General features: G+C 44.7%; 1 protein-coding gene across 1 annotated transcript in view; it reads right to left on the minus strand.

Moving 5' to 3' along the window:
• The window catches only part of ANGEL1 (angel homolog 1), a 71,110-nt gene extending 49,315 nt beyond the window's left edge, over positions 1–21,795 (minus strand). The window contains exon 1 of the mRNA XM_059850041.1: positions 21,683–21,795. Coding sequence (XP_059706024.1) covers positions 21,683–21,716 — 34 coding nt within the window. The 5' untranslated portion in view covers positions 21,717–21,795. The remainder of the gene's footprint in view (positions 1–21,682) is intronic.
• Between the last annotated feature and the right edge of the window lie 445 nt (positions 21,796–22,240).

The raw sequence follows: 22,240 nt of genomic DNA on the forward strand, positions 1-22,240 counted from the left end.
TCTCTCTTGTACACCTCACTTGATTTCATTCTGTCTCCTGGGATGTTCAGCCCAGGTCTGCTAAAACTGAGCTGTTGACTCTCAGGCAGGGGAGGAGGGAGCAGCTGATATGGCAACTCCAGATGTGCTTTTTCTGTTCTTTGAAACTGTTCATCAGAAAAACAAAAAGCTCTCAGTTGCCATGGAGACAGTATCTCTGGCACTGATGTACGCAGTGGGCGGCAGCAGCTTCCTGGCTGTAGAGACGCCCAAGACCTGGTGCTTTAGCAAGCTCACTGCTGAGCATGCTCTGGCGCAGAGGGCTCAAGCTTGGATAACCGGCAGGCCTTACCCAAGGTGGCCAAGAAAATGAGAAAGTGGAAGATCCAAGGATGTGTGGATTTTGCACCTGAAAAAAAAAAGTCAAAGTGATGTTAAAGTGCATTTGGAGTCAAGGAAATGCTGTACAAATCCCTGAGAGGCAGTACACAGAGAAAGCTGGTAGCCTCTTTTGAGATGAAAACCTTTCCAGAGATTTGAATTATTGTGTTTATAGAGATAATACTAGGAACAGTGGAGAAAATAAGCAAGATCTTTTTGCAGATGGAGATTTTTTTTCCAGGAAAGCAGTAAAAACTCTATCTTTTGAATCACTTAGAACTTATTTCTGCACTCAGTAAAGGAAATGATCCTCTGTTGGTCCCCAGGAGTCACACGAAATGAGACCAATTAGGATTTCTCCAGCTCTAAATATGAGGACTGTGCAAAGACATACTTTACCCTTATTATGTTTGAAAGTGAAAATGAATAGTGTATTCCCCCGCTGAATTAAAATCAGGGCTTGCATTATGTAAAAAAACAGAGAAGATGATCTGTTCTGTCCTTAAAATCTCTGGAAACATGACCAAAACTGATCAACTGGGAATACCTGTTATGGAGGCCAGTCTTAACAGTGTCCAGTTGATGATATCTCAGAGGATAGTGAGAATAGCAGATAATCCATCTGGCCATGAGTACATTGCATTCTACAGGGAAAGAAATTTTACTGAACCAGAGATGTAATCTCAAAAATTTGAAGCTTCTACCTCTTGTGTATACTGTATTTACCATATCTGATTACCACTCTATTCCCAGGCAGATGCTGCCAGTAATCAGAGATTATCCAGACTCTTTTACAGCCCAGATCTTATAAATGGGCCACTTTCATTTCTGGTATAAAATGGCACATCCTAACTGAACTCACAGAAATTACTTGAATTATAACATTACTCTGTTTGACTCTGAAGTGGGCAGTAGGACAAGGATCCACAAAATGTACAGAGTAATCTCACTAATAAAGATTAGGCCATTGGATTGCTAGAATTGAGTTCTGGGTTGTCCCGTGACACAGAAGTAGATGTGACCTGCTGGATGTGCTCATAAGAGCACCGGAAAAGGTCTGGAGTTCTGCCCACTCTCATCTACATTTTTCTTCCCAAACCAGTTTTGCTTCATTACTGTTCAAGAAACTGAGAAGGGCGGCTGATAGGAAGAAGCCCTATTAGCAGAGACACCCTCCTGGAGGTGGTAAGGAATAGACATTAGGCTGCTGTCTAAATCATGCAGCAGTCTAACTGGCCAGGGCTTATTCCTCCTGACATCTGCTTTCTGAGGTACTGCCATCCATATTAGATTCTGTCAAAAACCATTTTGCCACCAAGCTGAGGAGCTTCCTGGGACATGTGTCGCTGCAGGGGGCCCACCAATGTCCCATCCTTTGTCCTGGAGAGATGCCATCCTCCCTAGCAGTAGGGCCTGATGAGGGTTATAATGCCTTTGTCCAGAAGCATTAGAGATCATTCCCCCATGGAGATACTCTGCATTTGGGTGGCTAAAATGGAACAAATCAATAATTTGCCACTGCAGAGTTAGAAATGCAGACACTCAGGATGTTTGCTCTGAAGCAATCTAACTCAGGAGAGTGTTCCCATCAGGGCTCAGATACAGAGGTGTCTGAGTGGATGATACTTTTTTAGATCAGTCTATATGCTACAGAATGGGACCTGGAGAGTTCAGCAGGTGGTAAGGAGTGACCCCACAAACCAGTGCTATCTTAGGCACATGATATAGCCAGAAGACTCACCTGGTTTTCAAAACTGAAATTCCTTTTCTGGACCTAAAACAATACATGGCTCTATTGGAGAACCATGTGTTGATTGGTATTTCAATCCGACCAATTTAATTTTGCTTCCTAAATTTTCCATATCATAGATGGTTGGATGCAGCATCCTGCTACTTCAAATGTTCTATAGCATTTCTATGCTCTGTTAAATTAAGTTCCTTCTCCCCTGCCAGAAATAGCTATGTTTCAGTAGTAAGTAAAGAGATCTTAACATTTATCATTTCTAGAGCTTCTAGTTGGGATTGCTGAAATGTATAAACATAAACCTGTTTTGATTTTGCTGTCTGGAGAAGCTGCTGTTAATAGGGAGGAGCATCCAGTATGGTCAGTTTAGCCAGTCCACCAGAACCTGTCAGATAAAGGACATTTCTGCCCAGCTACCCTCTCCTCTATGCTTTCTGCTGATCTCTGTATTTAGATGACCTGGAAGACACTACTCTGGAGCCTGAGGAAGACAGGATACTTCACTAGTTCTGTTGTAAACTGTGTTTTAGGCTCTGTGACAGAATGTTGAGGTGGTTTAGACCTTGAGCAAGCTGATGGTGTTCCCCTTTCTTAGGAGTCAGCCCACTCAATAACAATGGAGGCTGAGGGAGCAGTCAGAGTCTCTGGCAGGGTGACCGGGAGGGTACTGCTGCTGGCAGGAGTGTCTGAAGCAGTGAATGTGCCCAGCATGCCAGTGAGCTGTGTTCACTCATCCAAGGGCTGATTTAGCTCAGAGGTGGTTCATGAGACCTTGGCCCCTCTCCAGCTCTAGCCTTTCCCCTTCTCTCAGGAATAACAGCATGGGTTAAAAGCAGAAGGATTGAAGAAAGCACAGCCTTACTTAACCACACATGGAAATAAAGAAATCTTGTCTATAGCAATATGGGGAATTAAGGGAGAGGAGATAAAAGGAACTAGGGAGATAGAAGAGGGAGGGAACGAGAGGATGGCAGGGGATCTTTTCCAGCCCTGCTTACAAGGTGCGGGATAATTCATGGCCCTTGTTTACACTGCTCCAGACCACATCACAGACATTCCTGGTTAATGGCTTCCATCTGGAGCAGCCATGTGCTGCTCAACCTCCCCCTCACCATGCTGCCAGCAGAGGAGTGTCTCCCTCCAGACCTTCCAACCCAACTACCTCTCACAGGCTGCCGTCACTGAGGGGATTGGTGTATGCATTGTCTGCCCCTGAGACATCACTGTCACGTTTCCATGACCCAAGATAAGGGGGCTGGGATATACCTCAGACAGCTGAAAGACCCGTTAACGTGGGGCCCACAGGATGTGCTGGAAAAGCAATGCAGGGACACCTAGTCATTCTGCACAAGCTCAGTCTAAGTCCAGCAGGGATTATTAGCTCTGGCTCAGCATCAACCCTGCTGGACCTGGGCTGCTTCCCAACAGGACCGCTCAAGTGTCTCCACATTGCGCCTCCCAGCACTCTGCATTTGGGAGGGTTTATTAGTTTGGGCACAGTGCCAGACATGAGCTGTCTTTCTGCATCTCCATAGTGCTTGAACTAAGTGAGTTTCACTGTGCTCAGAGCACAGTGGAAAGACACCTGCTTGGCTCTAGGGGAGTCCAGCCCTGCTCAGGCAGGTACTAAGCCAGCCCTGGTGAATCCAGCAGGATTTGTGTGAATTCTCTCATGTGGCTTTGCACCATGGTTCCCAGCCCTCACAGCCCCAGCACCAGGGTCCTGAAACAACCTCACTGGTTCTACCTGGGCCAGGTTTATCAGGTTGGGATCTGCATTTGGCAGAAGTGGCAAAGCTACTCAGAGATCTGAACCAGATCTGGAAGCAGCAAGGCCACAGTCACACAGTGCAGCACAAAGCCTCTATTTCTGGGTCCTGCCAAACCTGATCTGGCTCAACTTTCTCTGCATCTGCAGCAAAGACTGAAGTGCGGAGGCAAAGCTGTGTGTGGGCTCCACAATCAGAACAGAGAGGATGGTGGAAGTCAAAGGTGCACAGTGGAACTGGAATGGCCAAAGGAGACAGTAGCAGAATCTGCTGCAGATCTGAGTGAGCTGCATCCAGAGGATCCAGCCTTCAGCTGACCCACAGACAGCAAATGCAGCCTGCAAACCAAATTTAGGCTATTATGACATGCAGAATATTCAGTAAAGTTGGAATCAAACTGAGGCTACCACAGCAGTTAAAAGTTAATTTATTTATTGAGTGTCCTACAAAGTCTTGGAGGTGTGATCACTGGTTAAACGGAGAGACATGGGAAGATCAGTTTCTCACTCTGCTCTCTTTGTTTGTGTCATGCTCTCTCTCAAACTCATTCTCTCGGCTAAGCAATACATTCCCAGCATCTGTCAAGTTTGATCTGCTCTAAGCTCCAATGAGAGGCAAAAGTGGAGCCGAGATGGGAATGAAACAGAATCCCAGTCTGTGACGAGGCACTGAGACTCCTCACTGCGCCCCATGTGGGTTGCCCTGTCATAAATCATCATTTGTCAAATTCAATAAGCATCCTTAACACAAAAATGATGCTATCTCCTGGGAGCTTCAAGTGCCTGAAATTTTGCACAGATGTGGAGATACAAAAATATAAGGGAAGAGGGGAGGACAGGGGGGAAGAGGAAGAAGGACAGATTTTGCATGGCAGAAAGGGCGTTCTCTACCCTCTGCTCCATTCCCATCCTGTTGCTCTCCACCCCACAGCCACATATGCAGCCATGTATGCTGTGTTCCTGGGATCACTGCGGACCTGACTCCTGGCACATCTTTTGCATACTCTAAAAGGAGAAAGCAGGCTGTGTATGCAATATGGAAAATCCATCTACTTTGGGGGTCACAAGCCCACCACAAAAAGCTTCCCTGCTAGCCCAGAGACGTGGATGGCAGGAGGCCCCTGGATGACGGTATCCTGCTTTGGACAGAAGAGGTCATGGGGCACTTTCATTAGAAATCATGCTGCTGCCATTTCCACTCCCTGCCAGCAACATGAGAGCTGTAGCTCCGGTTAGACACCCCATCCCTTATTGTGCAACAATAGGAGGCTGGAGAATAGGGCCACCTCGGGGGATTGGGGGGGGGGGGGGGTGTTGAGCTGTGAAATCTCACTCCTCAGTGGAATGTGCTGCACCCTGGCCAGAGCCAGGGACCAGCACTGTTGTAAGGAAAGGCTGAGTGCAGGCTACTGTGACAACTGAAGCTTGAAAGCAGGCTCCATTTATGCACATACAGGTTGCATTGCACCATACATTACCTATGCTTAAAATGCCACACATAAAAAGGAATATATGCAAGCACCCACAACAGCCATTTTGTCTCCCCCTCAGGACTACAGTGCCTGTCTCCAAAATACAAAGAGAGAGTCTCTGAAGCTGCTTGAGCTGAAGTAGCAGACAGAGGTGACATGCCAGCATCCTCCTCAGATCAGGCAACCATGGCACACAGATCATGACATACTGTCATGACCAGCTGAAGCTTAGTCCAGCTGCTCGAAATGCATCCCAGGCAGGGTCCTGCTTATGTGACACCAGCATGACTGACATCTGGGCCAGGGAGGATAAAGAAGGCTCAAACAGCCACACTCTGGGGCTTTTGCAAATGAGATTTGGGCACAGGGAGACAGTGCAGTGGTCCTTGGTTGATGGCACGTTCACAGGCAGGTCAAACTGCACAGCTTTCTTTGCACTTGCTCATTGCTCAAAACCTTTGTTGTCAATGAATCATTCAGGTCACTGTAAACAAATCTCTAACCACCTATCACCATTTATCCTTCTAAGATATGTGTGCTACAGAGCAGCCATTTTAGAAAGAGTGTGAAGTTTTCTGAAACATTTTCCAGAGGGTATTTTGAATGCCCTACTTGCTGAGCCATGCAGATACCCTTGTACCACAAACAAATTGCTGAAGTAGCAGAGGGAAAGTATAAAACCACATTAAAATTCCAAATAAATATGAAAAATACCTTCAGTAGATAAATATGCCTTGACTTTGAAGGTCAGAGTATTGATCCATCTGAAGGCTAGAAGCAAGTACCTTGTGCTCTACCTGTGATCCTCCAGTTGCAGTTATTATTATTATTGGCATTATTGTTGCAGTAGCAACACCTCAAGGACCTATTCAGGATCCAGATGCCATTGCAAAAGGGACACTGAATTCAAATGAAGAGATCTGTGATGAACTGTCTGATTCAAAACAAAACCAAACTCTACATGACAAAGCAAACACAGCAAATCTTTGTGAATCAATCTCAGTGCCACTGCAGCCAGACTGCTCCCAGCACCCAAGCCATGATGTTAGAGGAGCTGTAGGGTCTCTGTACTGTATCACAGTCCCTTCTGGGACTGGAGTGTTGATATACCCAGGGATTAAGCCCATCATGTAAGCAGCACATAAATCACGGATCCATGCACATGAACTACCTTTCGGGATGGTCCTCTTTTCCATCAAAAAGTTTGCGTGAGGAAAAAGAGAGGAATAAGGATACTTGGAACAAGGACCAGCTTCCTTATGCCACCACAGCTCTGACAATACTCCTGCTGCCAGCTGGTCCCCAGCAAACAGCCACTTCACCCACAGGCAGGTGGAAGGTACGTGCCTGTGCACTCAGTGCAGGCATGCACAGATGGAGAGCGTGTGCCCTGAGCCATCGCTCCACGCAGGCACAGATGAGAGGCCCTGTGCAGCCTCTGCAGGCATGGAAGACGTGGCATGCCTGGCTGGGTGCTGCCCCGTCACCCCACATGCCCAGCACACTCACCCTGCATGGACCTGCCTTCTGCCCTGGCAGCTGCAGAGCAGGACCTGCAGCTAAAGGCAAACACATTTCTGCCCAGAAATGCAAGAGGACTAATTTTAACCTAGTGCACATGAAGAGAAGGAAAAGGGAAGCACAGAGAGATGGGTTGCAGCAGAAGCAGTGGGAATTCCTGGGAATGGGGTATTTGTTGAGGCTGGTCACATTTCTTCAACAGCAGTGGGTTAACCTGTGTTAACCCAAGGAAAGCTAGCTTGGGTGTGCCTCTGTGTTCTGCAAATACGCCCCACATATCCGGTTAGAAGAGTATGCCCAGAGAAACCTCCTAAAAGACAGACTATGCTATTATATAGGTCAGTTATTTCAGACATGGAAATGATTAGCTGAAACTGGGGGAAACTAATCTTAAAGAATAAATCAAATGAACTCTTTCCCCCACCATAATTCCTTGAAAATAGCTTTCCAACAAGATAAAGCTGTCTTTCTTTTTTTTTTTTTTTTACACCTGCAGGGAGATACCAAACTCAATGACTGCTGGTGTTATAGGTCTGAATCTTGCCTAACTTAAGTCTTAAGCCAAGTAAATTCTGTTTGGTGAAAGAAGTAAATATTTTTTCTTTAGACTACCTTTCAAGGAAAGAAAGCCTATGTGAGTGTGCTGCCTACACACCTCTCTCCTTGTTATCCTTTTAACACTGTGATTAGTTGCAGTCCAATTCACAGAACCCTCAGGGAATTAAATCCCAGGAAAAACCTCATGCAGTAAGTTTCAAGAAAATGAATGGCTGGATCAAGTACTGCAACACAAATATGTGTCTCCGCAGAGTTCTGGAAGGGGGGCAAAATCTAACTGCAGCACACTCTTGTTAGCAGCCAGCTGACCAGTGAGCCTGTACTGGTGCCCAGTTGGAACACAGGTTACTTGTGTATGTGCAGTCTCCTACCCAAGTGGTGTGTTGTAAAGATGCAGAGATTACATGGGTTATTGTACAAACTAGGGAGTTGTAGGCAATGAATCAACAGGAGATGAAGCATCATTCATTTACAGAAGATTCCATCAGCAGCACCCATTCAAAGCTGTTTGAAGGTCTGCACTGCCAGAGGCAATCTCAATAAAGACTAATTGATAAATTACAGAGTGTCTGTAACTCTGATATTAATGCAGGAGGGGAAAGGAAAATACGTATGTAAATATTTTTCACACATGGCTCCACAATTAATGAACACGATAGTCACGCCATACACATATCCATATATCTCTGCTCATATCCTTCATTTCTCCTAAGCCCCTAGGGTACCCATAGCAAAAGTTCACAAACACAAAGCAAAGGTCATGATGCTGACAAGATAGCTTTATTGCTAGACAACTCCTCAACCCACCCATGATAAATTAAGGCACTTATTCCTGCTTAACCTATAACCTTTGTAGTAGACCCTGAAGGTCAGCCATGGCAAGTCTTCCAACCTGGGGATGGGGGCAGATATGAGACCCACACTCAGAGGTCCCTTCTCCTCCTATCCAATGTGCAAACCAGTTCACAGAGCCTCAGCTGTATATCCATACCCCCACACACAACACAGACACAAATGCACAAATGCACTGCAGTGGAGATAAAGCTAATAGTTTACATGCAAACACATGCCCAGACATGTGCTCCTTCCTGGAGATGCCCCCTCCCCCTCACGCTTTACACATTATATAAGAATTTTATTCTGTAGTATGCTCTGAGGAAGGCGGCATTTTGCCAGATTTCAAAATGGCCTCATTTATTACCTAAATCCCCTACGAAAGCTAGGGAATAGGGTTTGTAAAACAGCCCAGATTAATGAGGCTGCATCTACATCTTAATAGCTTTTGTGTGAGCACAGTACTTCAAGCTGCACTTGTGAGCAGTGTGTATTTCTGTGGTTTATGCACTTTCTTTCTTCATCTTACCAGGTACGTCTGTGTGTGCTGCTGTTCCTGACTAATGCTGTGTGCCTGCACTGCCTGTGCCCAGCACATAAAACCTCCTTCCCTGGCTGTAGCTGGTTATGCTGCATGCAGGTGGAATTCTCCGTGTGAGCACCTCCCAATTTGCAAATGTGATCTGCGTAGGGAACCTATTTATGCCAGGGCTTTGATATCCATCGGTATACTTTTGTGCATGTTAAAGTCACCACTTCAGTGCTGGCTCCTTAGGCAACAGAGGCCTACATTTCTTCTCTGTGTTAAGGGAATTTCATTTTGATGCTATATATAAGAATTCTGGTGAAGTAATTAAGAGAAGCCTCCAGAGGATTCGTTATGAAAACAAGGCACCACGTGCCAGATTCAGAGGAACCTTGTACTCCTTGCAAACTCCTCCAGGCAAGGAAGATATTGCAGCTTCAAAGGAAACATAACCCAGGGCAGGGAACAGCAAGCACCAATGAGGTCCGTTTCTCAGTCCTTGAAAAAAGCTTTAGCAGAAAGCTGGAAAATGCAGCAAATTGAAAAAGGACGTTCCAGATGGGATCACAAAAGAAAAGGGCATCAGTTCCATTGACAGTGAAGATTAATTTTTAAATTACATACCAAAAAACTCTTCCAAGAGCATTTGACCTGTGTCAATCTTGTGGCTCCAATCATCCCTTATGTAGGACAGAGGGAACACTTGGAAATTCCCCTTTCAGAGTTTATCCTACGGCTCTTTCTTAGCTCCTTCTCCCTGGAATTTTTTCATCCTTTCCTTATCCATTTCTCCTTCCATGTCTCTGATGAGAAACTGCTGCTGCTCCCTTCCCTCCCCACTCCCTCCCCCTGTCTGCTGTCAGCCATTTCACTTGGTTTTTTCTGCTCTTGCATTCACCAGAGCTGAATTCAGTGACAGCCTCTTGGCAATTTCCCTTTGCTGGTGACTCAGGTAATTGGATCTGGTGCCTTGGGGAGCTGCCAAGCATGATGTCACAGCTCTGCAGAAAAAAATACCCTATGTAATTGCTTGATACAGTAGCTAATGTCTCATCCCAGTGGAGGGAAGAACTCTGAGTTTGGGGGTTGCCAAGATTTCAGAGACTTGGGACTCTGGTCAAAGTGAATAAAGAATTACCAGCATTTTTTTGTTTACACACGTTCTTGCTTGTTTACTATTTATTAACTCTCCCCCGACCAGGGAGTCTCAATGTTCATAATAAATACTGCAGTCCCTTTACAAAAAGGGAAGGACTGAAAACCTTTCATTAAACAAAAGAAAATGGGAATGAAACACCAATACAGTACAAGAACAAACAGCTTTATGCACAATGGTGTAAGCCCACATCAGGGTTTATTCTGTCCTTTAATAACATTTGCATACCAGTACTTAAATGCACTGGGATCCTTGATTTCTTCTAAGATTGCAGGAAGACACCTGTCTTTGCCTAGCTGCAAGGAATGGATTTGGAGGACAGGTTAGGGATCAGAAGGGATCAGTGTTAGTCTCAGGGTAGATATGAGAATGTATCTGAAATCCATTAAGTGAAACAGTAAGACGAGAATGAGCTAATGGGTGATTCTTGCTAACACACTAATAAAATGGAACTGAAAGTTTCTGGCTCTTCCCTAAACTGCCCCATCTTGTTTGGAAAAGAAACCCTTGGGAATTTAGTATTCAGAAGAAGCTGACTGTTCCAAGTTCTGCTTTTCAGATGTTTTATGTTGATCTTCCTTCTTTTGTAGACTAAAGGAATCTAGCCAGCAAGGATCTGGCGTAGTGAGATTTTTGGACCTCGGCTCTCTTCCCACAGTTCATCTGCAAGGCTGAATCCATTGCTAGAGGTATTGATTGCTGTGCCAAGAGGAGGGAATGAGAGTATGAGAACTCAGAAAGGAAATCTTTGATTCTCTTCACTGTATGAAACATTTTCCCTAAGTAAAACAGGACCTGGCTTTGCTTGTAAATGCCCCAAAAGACCTCACAAGAAAATTGAAGCCTTCTGTAAGATATTATCTGCTCTAGATCTCCAGTATGAACACAGGTTAACTGCAAGAGTGTTTTTGTCCTCTCCACTGCTGCAACTGGAAGGATGTTGAATAACCTGGAAGACTTGGCAAGTCCTGAGAAACAATCAATCATTTTTTGATAGGTCCCATTTTCCAACTAGAAAAGATCTGTCCTGACTTTCCACCATGCTCTGGCCATTTCAGCAGATGATAATTACTATTCCACTGAGCTGGTTCTCACACAAGCACAAATATCATATTCCTCAGCTCTCTGTCATAAGTATTTGTTCAGGCATGTCACCAAATTTGGGTTAGGTCTCCTGCTGTGTTCTCTAACACCCTTGTATTTCTAATCCTGCTAGTCTAGGCCTTCCCTGGACTTCTGTGGCTTTGATGAAGGGATGAAGTTTCCAAACTTTGCTGCATTAGTCCAGCCCTCCTGGAGTGACTCACAAGTTTAGTTTCCTCTGTTGGTGTGAGACCTGTGCAGTATTGCAGCTGTTCTGGGTGGGTTGGAAATTATTTGGAGAGAGTCTGGAATAAAGGCAAGAGGGTTTCAGTTCCCATTTTTCCAGACTCTTGCCTCCTCACACTCTGCCTTCCAAGGGCACGCTGTTATATAGGGATCTAAAGGGTACCATAGCTGCAGAAACCTGCCATGCAGATGACACCACTACACTTCTGGAAAAGGTGTTAGAGGCCTTGCTGGGGAGAAGAGGCCACACCTATCTAGCCTCTCTTTAGGACCTCAGGTATCCACAATATATTTACCTGGCTTGTCCCAGTGACACCACTCAGACCTTGCCAGCACAGCTGATATCAGCAGGATACAGTTCAGATACCTAGAAGGATTGTCAAATGGAAGCCTCTTCAATTGGTAAGGAACTAGCAATGGCCTCAGAATGACTTTTTCTAAAAGGAGAAGGGTAATACAAATTTTCATCACTTCTCTTATGAGGGTAATTTAAGTGCTAAGTGGAGAAGCATTATGCTCTAGAGAAGCCATTTGCTGAGAAGTTTCCCTCTGTCCCTTAAGGGACAAGCCTCCCTCACAGCTGCACAGGGATGTCCACTGCCATTTCCAGGACAACATATGCAACTGGTAGTGTATCCCCTCAAAAAAAAAAAAAAAAAAAAAAAAAAAAAAAAAAAAAAAAAAGTACAAGCATGTATGATTTGTGACAAGAAACACAAATCCATACCATTTTATCCTCTCAGATTTCCTCCTTCGATCAGATGAGATGTTCAGTCTAGTCATTCAGATATTTATTGCTTTTGATTTCTCCACTTGAAATTCTCAGTCTACCAACAGAAGTTGTGTATGGATATAAGGACTTGGAAATAACAAGGAACCTGTGAATAATATTCATTGGTACAAATAAAACCACTACTGTATCATGACAAGACATCAGCACAACAGGGAAATATGAATACCTTATTTGAGAGCTGGTGTGAACACAGAGGAAGATAACACTAGCAGTAGAGCATACAAGGGCTCAAAACAAGCTATTCCCAGTGAAAGTAGTGGATCCAAAGGCAGCCTAGCTAACTGCCCTCAAAACCACTTTAGGAGACTCCAGTCTGCCAGTCTGAAGACAGGGTGAACTTATAGAATGGGGCACCAAGATCAACAGATATAGCCAAAAAGAGCAAGCTGACTACATACTCAGCCCTAGGGTGGAGAACAATTACAGCAGCTGACTGCCTTGGCAAGCCCAGAGATCAAAGCATTATTAAATACTGCCATTATAATCATTAGCATGGTGCCCAGTAGTTCTGGTCAAGGACCAGTACCTCTGTGTTAGCCAGTGTGCAACAGAGAAGAAAAGAATGGACCCTGCCCAAGGAATGCTGAGTTTCAATATTAAATGTGAGACAGCTACAAAAGGAATGAAGGGGACAAAGAAGCAATAGTGTTAGAAGATAGTGATAGAAGATAGAGGAAAGATGCTTGGAATCCAGACCAACAACTTGGCTACCAGAAGGGCAGCCTCTCAATTACCTGGAAACAAGCAGGTAGCTTGAAGGTCTTTACAATGTACTCTGGTTCTTTTAATTCACTGAGATGGTTTATAGAGGTGTCAGATACCCATGGTTTGTCTCTTGAAATGGCAGCTGAAGGCATGTTTCGGTTAGTCAGAGTAAAGAGAGGAGAATAAATCTCCACCTGGAAAAAGGCTGATTGGACACTGCAGGTGCTCTGTGATGTCTTCTCCATGCCTTCCTGCACATGCTGCCTGTTCCAATGCTGCCCACGAGACAGAGACCACAAGTAATGGCCCCCTGCAACCAGGGAAATTGCACTACCTGTTCTCAGTTCACATGGTTCTCACCTTCCAAAAACCACATCACACCTGGCACTTCTTCCTCTCAAAGGAGGAAGGCTGAAAAGGCTATTCATCCTTGGGTGGTCCAGGACTGGTGTGAGGCACAGCTGGACCTGACAACTGATTCTTAAGAAAGAGGATACCAGATACTACTCGCCAACACTGCAGGGATCAGATGAGTGATATGCCCCTGCACTGGAAAAACTGTCCCTGTGTCACTTCTCTGTTTTTCATCACTGACAACATCCATTCTATTTTTAAACTAACAGCAGTTCATGATCTTCCAAATGTTTCTAGTCAATGTTGTGACTAACAAATCGTGGTATTTTTGATCTTCTTTTAGTACACCCCCATGAAGAGCTTACAATGTTTCAGACATCAATTAGTGTAATCTCCCCATCTGTAATCTCTCATCTCCCTGTCATGGTCCATTACCCCTGTGTCATCAGTGGAGACGATGGTGTTTTATACACAAAATGACCTACTCAGAGCCACACAACCAGCCAATGATGACTTTGGAATTTGAAAGGAGAAAAGACATGTCTGTCCACACTGGGTCTTCCAGCTCTAGGCAGAACTCTCCCACTCCCATGTGATTCCCATATAACCACATCTGTGAAAATGTCCTGCTTAAAGCTTCCTTTTAATCTTTCTTCTGATGTTTCCACATTCTTATTTTGTAATGGTCATGCTCACATTTTGCTCATTTTCCCAGTGCTCTCATAACCTCCTCAGATGGAAATTTTTTCCCCTTTAAAAAGATATTCCAGCCACTTCTTGGAAACCTCTGTATTTTACAAATCTCTAGATCAGACTGTTAAATAGACCCTATTCCTCAGTACCTGAATATCTCATAATCTCTTTTATATTCATAATGACAATATCCCATGAAGGAGACAGATACTTCTTTCTGCATTTTAAAGCCAGGAAGCAGAGGCACCGAGCAACTAACTAACCACTAGCCAGTGCTAAGCATTCATTGCAACAAAAGTCAAGGACTAGAGCAAGACAATTTCAAATTCCAATATTGTTGTTCATTTTCTAAGACTGCTTTCTGAAATTGTTAAGGTGTCAATTCTGCCATCTTTTATCTGCTGTCATGAGGTTGTGTCCATGTAACAAATCTTGAAAGTACAGAGTCTCATTACTCCAGGAACAACAGCTTAAAGAACAACTGCACAAAAAAACACTGTCCCTGTGCTTCCAAATTTCCAAAAGGAGATATCCTAACAGCAAGTAGGAGGATTATTGCCTTAGTATTGTTCTCCCCACCATGTCTCACAAGGAACCCGATTTGGTTGTAAGGGCAACACTGATTTGTGTAATATCTCTTTTGATCAAATACGCATGCCTTCCCCAAATACAGTCTCCAGCTGGTGCTGCTGGAATCAGAAAACTCAACAAGGTGAATCAATAATCTGACCCAGCAAGATATTTCTTACACTGATACAAAGGTCTGGAAAAGAAATCAGCTTACAAAAAAAAAATATGAATCTGAAAACTCTCATTTCAGTCAAACAGTCAAGTAAATAGAAAGTAAAGACATGCAGGACCATAAAGGCTCTCAAAGATTGCTCTTGTTCTATGGCAGTCTATCTTAAGTATTCATTGAACTCTGTCTAATCTATGACACAAAAAAAACCCTTTTTACTTGTACTGAACCAGGTATTGGCCATTTCTTCATTTACCAGAAACTTACAAATTCTGATCTTTAAGTAGGACCAGCACAGACCTGGGGGCTTCTTTTAAAATCCTAGCCATGCCTTTGATAGCAAACAGGTTACTGACAACTTCTCCTACAAAGTGTATTGCCACAAATTGTGCTTCCATTTAATGATGATTTAGTTTACCTCACATTTCTGCCATATCCTAAGGAGGTTAGATGAGACATTGAAATCCTTACTGAAATCCAGATATAAATACCTATTACTTTGCCATTCACTGTTAGGCAGTTACTCTGTCAAAAATGGATTTTGATTGTTTTGACATTATTTGTTCTTAACAACTGAAGCCAGGTTGTTCTAGATTACCTGGACATCCTTTAGGTGCTTATGAAATGATTATTTGATAACTTATTCCAGTATTCTTTCAGATATTGAAGCTAGCTGACTCGCTTACAATGTCAAAGTGTGCTTTTACCCCTTTTTAAGATGGCTGCTTCCTGGCTCTCTATTACTTCTCCTTAACCCTTCCATACAAGTATTAATGCTGAGAAAATGATTAAGTACTCTGCTTAACAGTGATGTGATCAACCAGCATCTCATGACCCACTGTGAGGAATCCCATGTTAACACTTTCCTGACTTGCAGCCCTGTTGTTACTTGAACCCTGTTAGTTACTCCAGAACAATAGTTAAGGTTTTCAAATTTTTCTCTAAATTTAATGCAATATGGTCTGTAAAACTAGAATTTGCTAATGCTAAAATCCAGCAAAACACTTTGCAGTTAGACCCTTTCTGGGAAATGGGGATGCACCCTAATTTTGCAAGTGGACTACTTTAAATGCAGATGAGAGAAAGAAGTTTTAGGTGGACTGTAATATAGTATAGCAGAAACAGAAAGAGATGGTTCTACCATAGATGGAATAAAACCTGCTAGTAGTTTACACAAAGAAAATCTAGGGAAGTATTTGTCTGTTGGTAAGGCTGAAGTGCTACAAACAGCACTATCAGGCTTGCTCTGTGTCAGAAGAAAGCTTGAGAACAGAATGTAACAGCGACTGAGATATCATTAAAGATTTGTGCTATAAAATGATAGTAGATATGTGTGTTTATTTAGATTTTTGTGTTTTAATTGTAATTGATGTGTTTTAGTATCACAAACCAATTAATGATTAACTACACTTTTTTAAACCTTTATGACACTGACACCAAAGCATGACACTTGCATGAATTACAATCCTATTACAATCCTATTGAGTCTCTTGGACTAAAGGTTTTTGGGCCTTCAAAAGCATGCACATGGGAGTGGGGATTCCTGTACCCATGACAGACTCCTTACACTGACATTGATATAACCTCACGGTGGTCCTGAGATTGCTGAGTATCTGTGGATATTGCAGTTGTTTACTGTTGGTGACCTTCAGATGAGTGTATTACTATAGTAATTTTAAAGCTTCAGAATAGAAATATCAGAAAAGACAAAACTTACATGCCATAAAAAGCTTATGATTTGGGGTGCAATGCCCCATGGATCCCTGCTGCCAAGTCAAATGCTCTCATAAATGACATTAGAAAACAGCTGCAAAGCCCTTGGTATAGGACTTTGTTTTGTTAATGCACTGCACAGAGCTAGACTGGCCTGAGCTGTATAAGCAGACACATCACCTATATAAGCATCTCTCTTTGTACTGCATGGAATTCCTTTCTCCATATGCTCATAAACTCTCTCCCTAGAGTATCTAAGAGCAGAACAATGCATGGCATCCCACTGGGCTGATTTTCTTTCCCACATCTCAGGAAAGGTAAAATCTTTTTCTTCATTGTAACTGATTTAATTGTATTTTCAAGCTGCTTCTTTCCTCACTCCCTCTCTCTCACTGTTTTAGCTCTTTTCAATCGTGCTTTCTTTTCATCTCTTTTTTCTTTCACCTTCTTGTCTTTTCTCTGCTGTTTTCAGATCTGTTTTCAGTAAAGCCAGAGAAAGGGGATTTATATCTTCAAGCAGAGTGATCTGTAAAGCCATGATCCTGCTTACAGAATGCCTTGTCTTTCATTATCCTAAGGTTCTAAGAACAGTGCTATCAACATGCAAAGAAAGCGGCTTTTCTAATATATTCTTGGACAGTTTCACAGGCAGCCTTGAAAATAAACACAAAGACCTAGAATTGATGTAGAAAGTAGTGGGGGAAGGCTGAAGCCTTCTGGGGCTCTACACATGACTTCTTTGAAGGCAGAAGAAGCAGCTGTCCATATCATATGAACAAACATTCTTATAAGCAGAAAGGATCCATTTCAGAGGCTCTGTAATTATCACTAGGGTCTGGAGAAAGAAAGTTTTGCAGAGGCTAGCTGGAGCTAGAAGCTAGCACTGCAGGCTAGCCCAGGAGAATGAATACAGAACTGCCAGCACCCTCTATACAACAACCAAACCTGAACTTCTGTTGAGGACTGTCCTAGATTTCAGTGACAGATAGGTGCACAGGAGCATTTCTTCATGGGCCACTTTACTATCTTGTTTGAATGTGAGAGGTTCAACACCAATGAGCAGCTTGGAAGATCTGATTGTTCCAGAGATGGTATTGAGAGGACTGGCTGAACAACAGTATGACTCAGAATTGAGTGGAGCTGGACCTCTTCTTCAAAGCCAGTGTTAAAATTTCCTGTCATCTGCAGCTTAAGCTGCTCCTGGGCATCCCTTGCCATCCATCCCAGCCACAGCAGACATGTGTCTCAAATATAAGTGGTGGCTAATGCTTTACAACAGATCTAAGGGCTCTTATGATATCAAAATGCCCTAAATTGGAGAATGGGGGATGTTGTGTAGCATCTTAGGTCAGAGTGTACTCTCTCATTGTGTTGGTGGTGGTGAACTTCTGTAAGCAACGCCCAAGAGACTTCCCTGTACTCTGAAGTGCTCCGCTTAGGGGCATAAAACCACTCTTGGTTAACAAAAAGAGTGATTCAGATATTGTAACTGCAGAATTCTTCAAGCACAGCATGCCTGTAACTGCATGGAGTGGAAAGATGAGCTTCATCATACATGTCTTTCATCACCCATGCAGACATACCATCAGGCCACAAGCCAAAAGCAGCTTCTAAGTCTGCATATGCAAGTAATTAGAAACTGTGTGTGTGTGTGTGTGTGTGTGTGTGTGTGTGTGTGTGTGTGTGTGTGTGTGTGTGTGTAGTGCTTTCTTCCCCTCTGTTTTCTACAATACCTAAACCACTGTATAAATCAAAGCTAGAAAAATTGTATTTAATCCCATTTAAACCGTTCCTTTATAGCCAACATTGAGTGGCTTCTTCCAGTCCCCAAGCACTTTTTTCCGATCAGTTTGGTTGTGTGCCTCAGGCTTTTCCTGTATTTGGTGTGATGGAGATTGCCCACATCCACTTTGAGCAATTTAGACTGTAATTGTTTCTGTATTGGTATGTACATGATTTCTTATCATCTTTCTCAAAACACTTAATAGGTAAGTTTACCCATGTCTGCATTTGACTACACCTTACATTTGTCTCCATAAACAAACTTCATATGCTGAGGGACCACCTCAGTGTTGATTTGGCCAGAGGTAGATTCAAATGTGCTACTGTCCTTATGCAATAGTTAAAGCTCTTTCTTGGAAATAGCCATAGATGCCTATCTTATCCTGCAAAAAGGAGCTATTGAGTTGAAAACTGTCTTTTTAAGGATCTCAGAAAAATCTCTCCTTTCTGACCTGAAACTGCCCTAAAATTCAGTTGGTTTACTTGTTTGTGAAAAACACCTCCTGCCATGCTGGCCAAAACCAATTGATTTCCTGTTAGTCCTTCCCATCTCTGCCCATTGTTGGTCTCTTGTTTTACTATTAGACTGTGAACACTTTGGGGCAGAGAGCCTTTTTTTAGTATTATGGTATATAGTGATCTTGGACCATGGCTAGGACTCCAAGGTGCTACTGGAAAAAAAAAGTGACCACAAAACTCAAGTGATCTGCATCCTCATTTGGCAATTTGTAATTCTGAGTTTGGCACCTCTACAAACACTCAACACAGAAGGAAGGAGACTGGGCTCTGGAATAATTCGTTTTACTATTAAATGTTAGTATGATTAGTTATTCCTTTGAAATCAGTGATGTGTCTAATGTCAGAGAGAGAAGACAGGTCCTATACCCTTAGGCTTTAACAACCTAAATGTGATTATATAGCGTGAGATTTGAAAGCCTGAGTACATGTAGTTTGTTGAGTGTCAAATGTGGATCAGGAAACAAGGGTAACTGCAGCATCTGAGGGAGGCAAGTACCTCAGGCAGATAAAAGGCAAGAGAAAAAAATTAAAATATATTAAATTGGGAGAAGGAAAATGCAGGATGCTCATGAACAAGCATTCCCTTCTTGTGCAGTGTGTGAAACTGCAGAATACTCTGAAACTTTACAGGGCTTACTAAGAAATATCACCAGTTTCAGTTGTGGGCCCTAGAACTGGAAAGTGCTCACTTTACTTGCCTGCTGATTGAACGTATTTATTTACTGCATGTCGAGAATGACCGAAGAGTGACCCTGCAAGGAATGCACTGCACAGATTTTAAGCATGTCCCTACCTCTAAATGCGGGGGGGGGGGGGGCGGGGGGAGAACGGTGAAACGTACAAGTACAACAGAAAGAAAACTTTGTACAGAATCACTGCCCGGACTGTTTGAATTTTGAAATGCCTCCATGAGCCATGAGTGGGAGGCAGACAGAGCTTCCAGGGAACGAGGCAGCTCTGTGCGTGCAAAAGGAGCCCCGAGCAGCAGCGCAGCGCGGCTCCCGCGGGGCACGGAGTCCCGCACAGCCACCGAGCCTGGCCGCGCACGGCCAGCAGGCTGTGTGCTCGCCCCAGCTGCTGCTCCTTGCTCCTTTGACGTGTATGTGTGTGTTACATGACTATAGAAGGAGCAATCAGTCAGCTCCCAGGAATCTTAGCAACAGCCGCGTCCCCAGAAAAGGCTTGTAGCAGCTGGAGCGGTGATGACTCAGCAGCATAGGCTCTCTGGCCTCTTGCTGATCCCTGGCAAGGACTGCAGTCCAAGTTCTGGCTCCCTTGTTTGGGTCAGTGCTTTCTTGCTGGCACTAGTAGATGAATTCCTGGATCCTGCTGGCCTTGGCATTTGAAAGCAACCAAAAATTAGCTGATAGCTGCAGCCAAGAAAGTTTTTTTGTTCTCTTTTTTCTTTAACAAATTTAAAAAAAAAAAAAAAAAAACAACAAATCAAAACAGAAGAAAACTGAACAAAACCCGCAGAATCCTGTTAGTACACTGTAACAGGAGACAAATGGCAGAGTTCATCTGTGGCAGATGTGCAGGGAAGATAGTCACATGCCAAGAGACCCAGGTCCCTTTGGTCCCTTGGGGAGTGAAACAGATGGGTGGGTTGGGGCTGGGCTGGAGACTATACAAAACATCACTAGAAGGTTTGTTTATTTTCTGTACCGAGAGTCTGAGGCTGTGGTGTTGAGTAATTCTGTTGACATTTCACCTAGTTCAAGTCACTACCGCAATGAATCTATTTGGCCTCTAGTTGTTTTCTAGTCCGAGGATGTTAATGTCAAAGCCTCTATCCACTCTCCTGCAGTAATTCCATAGACGACCGAGAAGAAAATTTGGGATTAAGGAGTCAGGGGTCAGGACTGCAGCGTTGTTTGCACAGCGGGACGAACCCAATGGGGCAGTGAAGGGACTCAGGTGTGGGTGAGCAAGGGGTCTGCAAGGTCTCCGGTCAGTGCTGCCCCCGGGAAAGGGGCCGCTGAGGAGCCGAGGGAGGAAGAGAGCGGACAAGAAGGGGCCACAGGAGCCGGGGCGAGGGGCTGGATGTCTGGATTTTTTTGGCAGAGGGCTGCCGGGAAGCTTGCTGGTTCTGTGCCAGGCTCTAGCGAGCTCCGCTTAGTCCCTCCCTTTCACGAGCACTAAAAATTCATCCTGAAACAAAAACATCCATGTGTGTGCGTGTCCGTGTTTAACAATCTGCATTCTCAGCAGCACAACCGCCACCCCGGCATCGCTGGCCTCATTACTGGGAGCAGGAAATGAGTAAAACACAAATGGCCGGGGAGGAGGCAGGAGGGGCCGCCCCGCTCCCGGCCATGGGGGCTGCTGGGAGCTGCCGCGCCTTGGTGCAGATGTCGCAGACCTCAAATGTCTGCCGGAAATTACAGCTCATGTCGGGCGGGGAGACGTGCGCTTCCCCGGCTGGGGAGCCCAGCGGGAGCCCCCCTACCCCGGGCCACCCTCCCCGCGCTGGGGCCGGCAACCCCGGCCCTCGCCAAACCCAGCTCGTAAATTAGCTCGACTGGAGAAAAATGCACGTAGGAAAATCTCTCGGAGCAGGAAAAGGGGGGAAAAATGAAGGAAAGAAAAAAATCAAACCGAAGAAACCAAGCAACCTTAGCCTGGAGCGGGTGGTGGAGGGGCCGGGGCCTGCTGGGCGAGCAGCCCGGTGGAGCCGCTACGGCTGCAGCCCTTTCAGGGAGGCGGGGAGGAGCGAGGCGGTGCCCCCCAGCCCCGCGCAGGCCAGCAAAACTACCGGGAGAGGCCGCCCCACCTCGCTCAGCAGCCCGGAGCGTTTCCCATCTGGGAAACGAGGGCCCTGCGTCGTGAGGGCTTCGGGTACCGTCCTGCTGCACACCCGCGGCAGGGGGGAGGCCGGTGTGCCGCGCTCAGATCTGCAGTCCTGATAGCGGCGACCGCCGGCAAGAGGCTGGGAACGTGGGAAAGGGACCCGGTGTGCGCGGCGAAACTGGTTACAGGAGGGTATTGTAAGCGTAGCAGAGCGTAAATGAATTCTGATGCCATGGGGAATGTCTGCCAGAAAAGCGAGAGCAACACCTCAGCTGCCTCACAGCAAAGAGCAGGGTGCCTCATGGTGTGATTCCTGCATTACTCACCCCAAGGATCAGGCGCTTCCCCACCCAGATACATATGACCAGGAAATTACAGGCTGCGCTGCTCCCCGCCTGCCTGAGCGGCTGCCATATCATATGATACACACCAGAGCGGCTGATGAAACAGCGCAGCAGCGTGTGCTTAGTGAAACGATAATGTTTTGTGGAAAAGAGAGGCTGGGCTGCGTCAGACTGTCATTTGGTATCCTGAATGCATGCTTCCTCTTGCACATCTTGCCATTAATTACTGGATAAAAATTAAATGCTAATCTTTCTTGCTCTTGTTGCTCGCTGATTTTCTTCTGGTAGACTCCAAAGCCAGCCCTGTGTGGCTTAGGTGTTTTAATTCCAGTCTCTCCTTACTCACCCATCCAATTTGTGGACAAGCTAATTTTTCTTCACACCCAGTGTTCACAAGATCTTTGTTCCTATAGCCATTGTATCAAGGGCTCTGTATCTCTCATCTTTATTACCATAGCATTCATATCCCAGATCAGATGTGCACCTCTCCTCTCTGCAGTACACAGCAAATGGAGCTAGAAAGGTCATCTCTGCAGCACA

This window comes from Haemorhous mexicanus, chromosome 6 (genome assembly GCF_027477595.1).
Source record: "Haemorhous mexicanus isolate bHaeMex1 chromosome 6, bHaeMex1.pri, whole genome shotgun sequence".
NCBI lineage: Eukaryota > Metazoa > Chordata > Aves > Passeriformes > Fringillidae > Haemorhous > Haemorhous mexicanus.